The sequence below is a fragment of the Schistocerca americana genome, chromosome 2 (genome assembly GCF_021461395.2).
Source record: "Schistocerca americana isolate TAMUIC-IGC-003095 chromosome 2, iqSchAmer2.1, whole genome shotgun sequence".
NCBI classification, from domain to species: domain Eukaryota; kingdom Metazoa; phylum Arthropoda; class Insecta; order Orthoptera; family Acrididae; genus Schistocerca; species Schistocerca americana.
This window is the reverse complement of record NC_060120.1, coordinates 1,106,988,724-1,107,000,885: the sequence shown is the minus strand read 5'-3', so window position 1 is coordinate 1,107,000,885 and position 12,162 is coordinate 1,106,988,724. Positions and strand designations below refer to the sequence as shown.

Genomic DNA, 12,162 nt, shown 5'->3' with positions numbered 1-12,162 from the left:
TGCTCAATTTGTCAAGCTCTTTCACTTGAATAAATCATTAAGTATTTCTGAAACTATAATAACGATTCGTTCATTTGGATAATTGCTTCTTGGTTCTTCATTTCTTTGTCTTGCGAGTGTACACTTAATCACAGTTCTACATGTAGAGCAGGATCTGTTCGCCTGTTCCTCTGTCGTCTGAGCGGTTACCACTACTTCTGTCGTCTGCTTCGGTAGTATTGTCTGTGAAGTTCTTCGTCGCTTGTACTAATTACCGCAAGTATTCTCCTCGCTACTAGTATTCCTCAAGCGCAGCAAAAATTTCAAATGGCTCTAAGCACTACGGGACTTAACATCTGAGTTCATCAGTCTCCTAGACTTAGAACTACTTAAACCTAACTAACCTAAGGCCATCACACACATCCATGCCCTAGGCAGGACTCGGACCTGCAACCGTAGCAGCGGACTGAAGCGCCGAGAATCGCTCGCCCACAGCGGCCAGCAAAATGCCCAAGAGCAGCGGTGTAGATAATCCATCTGCACAGTGGCTTGTTTGGTCCACAAGACATCGACAGGAAGTGAGTGTATCATGTTGTCGTGAGAGTGTGTTAGTCGTCTTTCCTGCGACCACTGTTCATACTACAGATTTACATGTTGTGGGGCCCTTTCTCTTCCTCTACACGCACAGTTAGTCACGTGCCACAAATGCTTGAGATCTGGCCCATGGACGTTTAAGAAATGAACCACTTCACAGCTGGGTTTGGCATGTTCAGTCCTCGACTGCTGCCTGATGTTGGGGAAGAATGCGTAAGTGGACAGACAGAGAGGGTACTCACTGCAAGGGGCCCAGCGGCAGCTTGGAGGGCGAGATGGCGGCAATGGGCGCGCCGTCGGGCTCGCCGTCGGCGGCCAGCAGCTCCAACGGCAGCGTGGACCGGCGCCGCCCCGCCACCGACGGCGCCGCCCCCAGCAGCCCGCAGCAGGCGGCCGCCCCCGCGCCGGACTCGCTGCTGCCCACGCTCACCCCGTCTGCCGACAGGCGCGATACACACTGTTTCTAAACTGTACAACAAGGGGCAGCAGCTGTGTGAACTTTGAAGGAAACTGTCCTGTTAATGATTCTGAGCGAAAACTACAGTGTGTTTTAGAGTGGCAACATGTAAAATAGGTAGCGGACGAGGGAGAAAAGTTATATAAAGTGCAGGCTGCCTATAGCATGAAAACTATTTCTGCAAAACATGAATTTGTAGACACGTAACATAAATACAAGCCTTAGAAAATCTTATCTGAAGTTGTGAATTGTCATCAATAAGCAGTGCCGAGAAGAAAGGAATAGAAACTACTGTAATGCACTGCTTAATATTAGTTGCATAAGTCAAAAACAAATGGGAAGGTACTTCATCAAACTCCAGAAAAATGAAATTTGTGGTACAAGTTAACTAAGAGAAGACATTGGTTGATAGGATAAATCCTGATATATCAAGGAACTGAGGAAACTGTCAGTTCGCTAATTCAGAAGGAAGAGCATGTCTGTAGGTGAAGGGCGGGTGTGGGTAGAACTGGAGAGGGAGGCGAAATTTTATAATCTGTAAGGAGGTGTACACTAACTGATGAAAACTATATGGACACACCTATCAGTGGACATTAAAATTGGGTTACGACAACTTGACCTCTGCTGAGGATAGATTCCATCAAGTGTCAGAGTCTCTGTGGAGGAATTGTAGCTACTACTTCCTAAACAGCAGAAATGGGAGAAAGTAGTGATATTAGAAACGGGTCTGGAGCGAAGCCGACGCTCTAACTCATCTCAGAGATTTTACATTTGGTTCAAATCGCGACTCTGAGCATAAAAGTTGCAGGACTACACTGGTCTTGCATGATGAAAGGCTAGAGGCTGCTATGAGTTTACGTCCTGATACCAGTCACCTTAAATACTAAGCCTTCCACTCGTATATGTGGCCCATGCGTCTGCTAAATTGGTTTTGCCCTTTGTCAGTGGTTGTTGTTCATAGGATCCTTTAGAGGTTATCACTTAAATCAGACTCTACATAATTCTGAATGCAGAAATCATCTAATTAAATGGTGGTCCTGTCATTACTGTAGTCAATTATTGATGAGTGATTAATATATCAACGTTGGATTGATGTTTTATAAAAAACAATTTTGTTCAAATGATTCAAATGGCTCTGAGCACTATGGGACTTAACATCTGAAGTCATCAGTCCCCTAGAACTTAGAACTACTTAAACCTAATTAACCTAAGGACATCACACACATCCATGCCCGAGGCAGGATTCGAAGCTGCGACCGTAGCGGTCGCGCGGTTCCAGACTGAAGCGCCTAGAACCGCTCGGCCACAGAGGCAGGCAAAGAATTTTGACAAAAGTTTATTGATCATGATACAGGACAAACAATTCAAGTTATGTTAGATGACAATATATATCAGGAACTAATGCCAAAAATAATTAACATTACACTGGGTGAGGATTAGTTGGCAAAGACTTAAGTTTATCTGATTAATCTATTTACTCTGGCTCCAAACATGGATAATGTAATCTGAAATTACCTGACCCTGAATAGATGCTGATGGATTTATTCTACACAGAGGTTATACTATGTTGGTGCAGATGAGAACAAGTGGCGAGACGGTGATTCTGTTTGCTCTAAGAAGCTGGGGCAGCAATACTATCCCCCTTTCTCTATGTGTAGCGCTGTCTCATGCGACAGCCATGGTCCAAATGTCGGCAGAGTAACGATGTGCACTGCCTATAGTTCTTCATTACCGCATGCACGAAATATGCAAAGTCACTGCTGGTGTCTGTTACATGGATCGCAATTGCTCACTAAAGTACCCCTGAAATCTCGGTAGCTTTCAGTGTGTAGCACTGCTGTTCGCTGGTCAAACCATTGACCAGTTTGACTTACCTATATGGCAGTATCCACAAGGAGACCAAACGTCAAGGCGGCAGATCTGACGGGAATAAGAATGTCCTCGGCACAGTGAGTTGTCTGAAATGACTCACATCTAAACTGTTGGTACAGCTAAGCCTCACCACAGGCTCTCCAGTCAAGGCCAATGACGGTATGAAGCCACTCTTAGGATAAGTGTCCAAAGGGGAACCCACTCATAACAAGAGTGAAGACCAGAATCCTCCTAAGACTAGAGCCTGAATCAGAAGATGAATGTTCTCCACTCCTCCCTATCCATCAGACCTCGATATACTCCCCCAAAGCACTCACGCAAACGCCCCCACAAGGGTTTTGTGCCAATCTCAAGACTCCATGAGCTCCATATCTATCATCCAACTCGTCTGCTCTTTCCTATCGGCCAAGCCTAACCTACGTTAATAATATTCTTCTTTTCAGGAGAAACAACCAATTCCTGATTTCAAAATTCCCGTACAGAGAGGAGAAGACGTTGCATTCTGAGTTATTTTTCCCCTAGCCAGTTTAGGCAGTGCGTTTCGAGTTTCCATTTAGGCCTAAAGTACACAATACGTTTATCACAGAGATCATCAAATGTACACGCTGAACGTTACAACGTGTCTGACTGGGGTCTTGGATACACGAAGAGAAGTGCTTTTGTGTCTCAACACTAACCATTTCAGAGCCACCATAAACGATGAGTTCCACTATAATCTTCTTTCAAAGGCCTCTGGCTTCCCTAAAAATTTAGCAGACACAGGGGCGACAGCACATTTTGGTAGCTCCCTCAATAGTGCCCAGCCCATGGTGGACACAGAATCTCACGAATTTTTATGGACACCTTCGCTGTTCACAAAGGGTGTTTACAAAATGACGAAACGCCTTGGCTGAGAGATATACATTTTTCTTGCTGGCTAGACGCGCCTAACAGGTAGATCCAGGTATGCAGTTTTTTCATCTCTTTGGCTGAAAGCACTCCAGCGTGAAAAGTTCTTGGGACCAACGTTCTGTCCTCAGTAAGTGCTTCGAGATGTTCCTTTCCCCAACAGCTGCATGTCGCTCACAAGCCCAAAACGTCAATTGCAGGATTTACTGTTAAACGTCCGAACTCCTTGCTTGTTCTCAACCACAAAATACTATTCAAAGAGGAGCCGCCACAAATATCTCACATGTATGAAAACATACATGCCTGCTATTGTTGGAAACTTGCTGTCGTCTCACAAAATTGATGTCTTGAGTGTAAAATCAACATTAAAGAGTAGCTTTAAATATGAAAAATAGTGAGAGAGTGACTCGTCCTCTCTTACAGTCCATTTTGGAAATTTCCTGTGCTAAGTAATTGCCTGACACATAATGCTTTACGACAGCATGCATTTTCATGATTACACGAACAGTCATCATCTCCGAACATTTCCTCTACAGCACGCAATACACTAGGCAGTAAAAAATGTCAGTTCCTTCCACGAGTACCAGTTTCTTAAGGACAATAAAGACAGCACACCCATAATATCACATTCTCCGAATTTCATGGTTTGCAGTACACATGATAGCAGTAAAGTTCTTCTGGCACTTGCCTAACCCAAACCCTTGCATCATGTTGCCACAAGTTACACCGTCATTCATCAACTCAAATCACTCATTCCCAGTCATCAACTGCCGCGTGGCGTTACTCTTTATACTATCTTAAGTGTCGTTTAGTACTGACTACAGAAGTACGCAGGTTATGGAGAGTTGCTCGACCTTTTTACCCCATTATTTTTAACTTTCTACAAACAATCATTGTAGTACCAAGATTGCTAGTGGTACCTTCGAACTACCGAGTGATTTCTTTTGCTGATTTACTGCGATTTTTTACAACCGACGTATGCAGTTTCCTCGTTTTTCCGCTTCACAGTCACATCACCACTCGACTTCAACAGCTTTAGAACGATGAAATGTTCCTGATAGGTTATTTACTTTGGTGACATCCAGTGTATAATTTACATTCGAAATAAGTGAGCTCTCCTCATCGGCTATTTCTGCTGTTACTGCGTCTCTACTGAAAAGACTATGCTCTCCACCAGCGTTTACACTGGCGGTCTGCCTCCTGTGACATCCAGTGGTCAATTCAACACTACATAAGCATGTCTGGATATATTTGATCAGACGGTGACGTTGTGGTAGTTGTGCAGGAATGAAGAAAATCGGTCTGGACAGCGTATCGTAGACAGTTACCTCGAACCGGTCTTCGGACTGAAGAGCACAGTGATAAGAACCAAGTCTCGATTTCTCAGGGTCTTAATACTTTAGCTCAGAAACTATTATGAGTGCGAAACTAACAACTACTCTTTCCATGTCATGTCACTAACAACAATATGTGACCAGCTCTGAGAAAAGAGTGAGTTGTTAGGGGATTGTAAGTTGTCACAAGCGTAAGGTATGTGCTGGCAGCTACGTGGTGTACGTGTTGACAGGCGGGCGGCACGTACCGGTGGAGGGCCTCGTCGTGATGCTGCTGACGCGCCGTGGTTCCACCACCGGCCCCGCCACAGACCCCACCACCACCTGCTCTTTCTCCATCTCGTCCTCACAGTCGTCGCCGTCTCCTTTCTCGTCAGCGCGACATTTTCTCTTCCTGAAAATATCACCAGAATTTCAGTTTTACAGTTAATTTAGCATACTTACCAAGGGCTTAAGAATACAGCCAACATCACACTAGACTTGCTATTTTATAGCAAAACTCTGACATCTACTCTGACAATTCACAATGCATTTGCCACTCTGTAAGACTATGGGAAATGAAACTGAGAGTGAAACTTTATTTAAAAATATTTATTTAAATGAATATAAAATTTTAATATACTACATTTTCGAATTGGACATAAAAGTGTGAAGTAATGTCTCCTAGCTTCATACAGGTTTCTAATCCCAATATATAATGGTGAAGAGGTGAAATAGTCATGCATCAATAACGTACTGCATGCACCCAGTAACTTTCAATTTAAATCTTACAAGTGCTTTTATACCTATTAAAAAAACTCAACCAAAAATTCTCAGGACTACCATTATTCTGCTTAGTTCAATTTAAAAACATGCTGTATTAAAAATGTATTACTTTTAAATAATTATTTTCTGCTTTTTAGTCTTGTATGCCCTTTTTTCAATGGACATTAAACATGAGATTATAAGAAACATTATGTTAAATTTCATGTTTATTGTAGTGTCTTTTAACCTGATAATGAATTAAATAGATCAGCGATATACCTACACACTAATCATACTTCAACCTGTTTAACTGCTATTTTCCTAAAACCTAAAGTAAGAGGCAAGCAAAATTAATTTGATGTGATTCTCAGTGACGTTTTTATCTGAGAACTATCTTTATGCCAATGGCTTTGCTCTTGTGCATGTGTCTCACATAGAGCTCCTGCCCCTCTCTCTCTGTCTGTCTCTCCCTCCCCCTCTCAGTGCACATCTCCTCCTCTCCCCTTCTCCCTTCACATTTCCTACTCCTCTTCTCTCTCTGTCCATACCCTCCTCCCTCTCTTTCAGTCTACTCATCCACCTGTGTTTTCCCTTCTCATCTTCCCTTCTCCTACTGTCCACGTCCTCCTGCCCCCCTCTCCCAATCCGCTCAGCTGTGCCCATCCACAGATATACGCCTAAAATGCATTCCAACACTAACCACACAATACAGTGGCCTTGCAGGGCAGCCTAGATATCAGGCACTAGCAACCTTATTCACTCTCAAGCCTTGATAACACACCAGAAGAAAAAACTGGTCAATGTTGCTTCATCATTCAGTTCCGACCTATGTTTAAAATTTCAGGTGTCTAACTTAAGGGAAGTTAGTTTATAATCAAATGCAAAATTTGTTCTGAACAGAAGGGTGCAACAACGAAGTGAGCAAGTAGAAAGATGGTAAAATGTCATTATTCGTACAGAAAACAGATCCACTGTAATGAGTCAGAGCTGTAGCATTTTTGGCTTTGAGAGCCAAAGTCTTCGTTTCCTAATTTCACATCTCAACTGAGTGAAGATACAGTAGATGATGCTCGATGTTGTAAAGTGAAGCAAGGTACTGATAACAAATGGTACTACAAGTATACCTATTGTCACATATTGTGCCAACTATATGCTGTTCTGATGTAATTGGTTGCTTTTATAAAAGTTGAATCATTTACCCTCTCGTTAGCTTGCCAAAACTCATATTTTGATTCATTAATTATTGCTACACTTTCATTCAGGTTTGGTGTAGAACAATAGTGGAAAATCTCTTAATAATATACGACCCCAACATAGTCAAAACTTGAATTTAGTATCAATTTTTGAGGAATATCTAAGCAACTAGAAAGAGCCAAATTATTTGGTGTGTCATCGGCAGCGCGCTGCACGACTGCCTTGCAAAGCGGTTCGTGCTAGACAATTCAGTATTTAGTAGAGGGGGCTAACAGTCAGTCGGTAGAGCAAGGGCCGAACAATAAGGCTGAACGGATATCAGCGTGCTTTCAAGTGCGAAACTCTGCATGTAATGCAGACATTAATTGGGCTTAGTATGTGTAATCTGGTTTATGAAACGTTTACCGTATTGTCTACCATATTTAAGAGTGTATAGGGATTAATGTATGTAAATAATAAGGATGACGAGTAACACAAAGTATGGCTCTTTTAAGCGTACGTTTTCTGCCACACAATTTCTCTGAGCACTTTCCTGTTCTGTGTGATAGAATGTGCATAATCTTAAAATCAAATGGCATTCAAATAAACCTCAGGACTTACCAGTTCAGTAAAAGTCAGCCTTAGCCAATTTGTTAGTAGTTCCAGTACGGCCCAATAGCAAGAGCTGTGGACCCGTGATGCACGTTTACCCTTCTGATGATACGGGAACATCACTTTCAGACGCTAGGCTGGTGGATGATTTTAGAAATTCTGAGTTATGCTTTGATGCAGCAAGACGCAGCTAGGCCCCTTAGAACTGCCGATGCATCAGTGTAGATGGAGAGAAGTAGTGTCATTCGTGGTAACACAGAGAAATGAATAGCAAACATACTTGCTCTGATGACTGGCTTACATCATATTCAAACAGACGTGTTTAGCGAGGATCGACGTGAAGAAAACGAAGGAGACACTGCACTAAGAAGGGATTAAAAACGATTTGTCGGCTATCCCCCAATTTACTCAAACCGTACATCTAGAAACGAATGCAGAAGATGAAAAGGAGTTCGATGGGATGAAATGAAATTCCAATGTTTGCCAATGGCACTGTAAACCTGTCAGAGGCAGGAAAGGACTTGGAAGAACTGTTCAACGGAATCGAGAAACGAATGCAGAGGATGAAAAGAAGTTCGACGGGATGAAATAAAGCTCCAAGGTTTGCCAATGGCACTGTAAACCTGTCAGACACAGGAAAGGACTTGGAAGAACTGTTCAACCGAATGATGAGCACCTTGAAAAGCGGTTATAAGGACCATAATTCAGCTGAAAGTGATTCTGTTTTCAGTAAACGAATGAATTATGAATTAATTGTACTACAAGTTAGATAAAGACATCTAAGATTATTACGGGGACATTTGCAGAACGTGTTGCTGTCTATGTAACACAGTATTCCTACTGCTCCCATCTGACGAATAACTTTATTTGGTTTAGATGTCCTGACCCAGAAGATAACACCATAAGACGACACAGAGTGAAAGTACTCACACTAACCAAATCTTCTTGTCTTTTAGATGAAACCAGGGTGAACTGTGGCTATTGATTGGTTTGTTTCCGTGTTGTCTCCATTTAAACCCATTATCCAGTGGGACAGGAAAGAATTCTGCAGATAGTGTTTCATCTGGTGTAAGACCACTAACGTCCACTTCTGATACCAACACATGTTTTTAGACCGTGTAAGTTTGCAGACTTTCGTTGGTGTGATGATAAAGGTGTCATGTTCCCCTTCCTTCTTCCTCGCAGCTCAACGCTATACAAAGAGAGAGTTGCATTCGCTTACAAAAGGCTATTTTCCTGCTGTTTCTCCGCAATGTAGAGTTTCTGGGTAAAAAAAAAAAAAAAAACTATTCGTGGGCCATTGTCATTGGTGAATATTGAAAGGCGATACTTACAAGGAGGTGGAATCAAAAACATTACTCTTCTTGTGCCATCCCTGCTGTTTCCTGATAGCTGTTTGTGTTCCTTGCTCGCCATAACTGGGTGTTTACTTCCATGACAGCCCATAACAACGACGACGGAAATCTGTAGCCGTCATCTCTATTGAAATATTTTACCCATTCCCACGGCTGCACGGACGTTTACAAATATTACTTTTGTGGCTAGCACGCATATATTCCCAAAATCCATAATCGGCCAGATTCTTCTTAGGCGCTCTGCTATCGACGATTTTATCTTTTGTCTCGGACGTATGTGGCATTCATGTTGTTTACTGAGTCCTTGTATTGCTCTTAATGTTTCGTCGATAAGGATTCTGCCTATATGCTCGGTTACTCTAATCACAAACGCTAACCTTACACGCTGTGCAGGAAGTATTTCGTCCGTATACTTTGCTTGATTATTACAGTTTAAACTGAAGGTATTATTTTTTTAAATTCTTTATTAGTAATAACCATTATAATTATACAAGTTATCCCACTTCCTTAATTCATTAGTGGGTCCTAACAGTTATACATTTATATTAAATTTCGCAGCTAGTTTCAGTTTTAATAAGTGAGCTACAGTTATTATCAAACAATGGGCATCTAATATCTACATCTACTGTTTATACCTAATTCCTATAACTAATTTAATTTATATATATTCTGCAGCGTCACATGTGTGCCAGTGAAAGATATAAACCTACTTTAATATGCCGTGCTCTTTGAGCTAATCCCGAAGAGCATGCCCCTGGCACTGGGCAGGCCTCGATGTTAAATTCGCTGCAGTCCCTATCTTAATTTCCTATAACTAAGTCCTACAAACTAACTTATCCTACGTCATTTTTGGTGTATGTCACAATCGGTGGTTGATCCCAACTCCCCCTAATCCTGCACGTGGCGGATTCCAACAGATGAAGTCGGCCAGTCCACGCACATGCGGCATGGGACTAGGGCTCTTGGACGCAATCAGTGGTTAATGTCATTATTATTTACTGTATCTCTCTTAAATATTCAGTTAGAACTTTTCGAGATACCTCGTTTGCCGAGGTGTTTAAGGTCTGAAAAGTTTCCTCTCGTCTGAGTAGTTGATATGTGTCATAGTTGGGTAGTCTGTCTCGTAGTGTGTTTGCCATATCATTGAAGAAGGGACATTCGTAAACTACATGCTCGGGTGTACCCTCCGGATCGCCACAGTCACACGCTGGTGTCGCCGTCTTCCCAAATCGACATAAATAATTCGGGTAGGGTCCATGGCCAGTGAGAAAGTGGATCAGACCTCGTGTAGGCTCGAAGTACTTCATTCCAAGTCGTTCCCTCACATCAGGTAGAAGCTGGAAGGTTCTTCGTCCAGCCTCTTCTACCTCCCAAGTCTCCTGCCAGAGCTCCTCCCCTCTTTTCCTTATTTCTCTTTTATCCCCCACCCTAATACCCATGATATTTACAATCTTCTCATAATTTCCCTTTTTGGCCCAATACCAAGCCGCCTGTTTTCCTATCTTTATGTCCAGAGGGCAGAGCCCCATTATGACTAATAGGGCCCCCCCTGGAGATGTTCTATAGGCACCCACAGCTCTTAATACTACGCTTCTCTGGACCCTTCTCACTGCCATGGCGGGCACAACCCTCGTGAGCCTGTGCGCCCAGACTCCCGAGCCATGGCCCACAACTGAGGTTAGGATACTATTATGATAGAGTCTAATTAGGTGTGGAGGAAGATGGAATCTTTTATGGCCTATTGAAATGAGGTTATTTAATATCTGAAGGGCTCTCTGGGTGACGGTATCAATATGTTTTCCGAAACTCCACCTCTCATCAATGATAACTCCTAGGTAGCGTGTCTCACGTCGTCGGAGAACTGATGAACCGTCTATTCTGACAGTCGGATTCCTAAGAAGACGTTCTTTTAGCAACAGGTAAGTGGATTCGCTGGGCGATATCGTCATTTTAGTCGTGTGGCACCGCTGTTGGAGTTTGTCTAATGCTGTCTCTATTTTCGGTTCAATGTCTTCGCGGCTACGGCCGCCAACCACCAGGAGGAGGTCATCCGCATAGGGTATCACCTCTAGCACCTCATCACTTTGTTGTAGTCTATCTAATAAAGGCTCCATATGGATGTCCCAGGAGAGGGGTCCTAAGACGGAACCTTGGGGACATCCTTTGGTAATTATCTTTCCAACTCTTTCGCTAGATGATGATAGCCAGACCTCCCGATCCTTGCAATAGCTCCTCAGGCAACCGTATAGAGGCCCTGGACACACTTTCTCCCGCAAGCAGGAGAAGAGCGAAGGCCACCACAGGTTGTCGAAGGCGCCACTGATGTCAACCATGATGCCAACAACGTATTTGTGCGTGGTCGAGCCACAGACCTTGGCCGCCAGGGCGATTGCATCAGATTCCGACCGCCCCGGCCTGAACCCGAACTGCCTGTCACTCATCCCGCACAGCAGTCGGTGTGCTGTCAATCTGTCAGCCAGCAATTTCTCCAGTATTTTGCCAAGTACATCCAGCAAGCAAATCGGCCTGTAAGATTTCACTTCTGCGGGGTCCTTGTCTGGTCCTTTCTTTATAATAACTACATTTGCCGTTTCCCATCTCTTTGGGAATTTTCTCTGTCTAAGGCATTCATTATATAGATGTGTTAGTGGCGCAGTCAGCTGAGGCGCCAGAAACTGCACCACCTCCGCCACAATGCCGTCTGGCCTAGGTGTTTCTCCTCTTTGCGGTGATCTTATATGGGTTGCTACCTCCACCTCTGAGAAGGGGTAGACAGCCGTCTCATTAATGTATACTTCTTCATCTCTGAGTTGCTTCTGCCCCTTTGTCTCCCCATCCGCATTGTCGTCAGGCAACAGGGACCGGAGGAGGACCCCCGCAGTCTCCTTCCAGGACTCCGTCATCCTGTGCCCGTACCTGATTGTTGATAGCTCCAGAGGAGAGCGGATTTTTTCTCTCACCAACTTATATGGAAGCCCCCATGGGTCCATGAATATCTGGTTGAGCACAAAGTTTTCCCAGCTTCTCATCCTGACATCACGCAGTTCCTTTTGGAACTTCCGCTTTTCTTCCCTATATAGCAACTGCCACCTTTGTCGTTCCTGCCAGACGACACTGCGCTGGTAGTGCCTCCTCAGCCTTCTGACAGATTGAC

At 43.5% G+C, this 12,162-nt stretch overlaps 1 protein-coding gene across 1 annotated transcript in view; it reads right to left on the bottom strand.

Annotated features, from left to right (window-relative positions):
- Window positions 1–811: 811 nt before the first annotated feature.
- The window catches only part of LOC124594708 (PDF receptor-like), a 371,973-nt gene continuing 360,622 nt past the window's right edge, over window positions 812–12,162 (bottom strand). The window contains exons 14-16 of the mRNA XM_047133075.1: window positions 5,373–5,518; window positions 968–1,008; window positions 812–895 (exon numbers count right to left, since the gene is read on the bottom strand). Of these exons, the coding sequence (XP_046989031.1) occupies window positions 812–895; window positions 968–1,008; window positions 5,373–5,518 (271 nt within the window). The remainder of the gene's footprint in view (window positions 896–967; window positions 1,009–5,372; window positions 5,519–12,162) is intronic.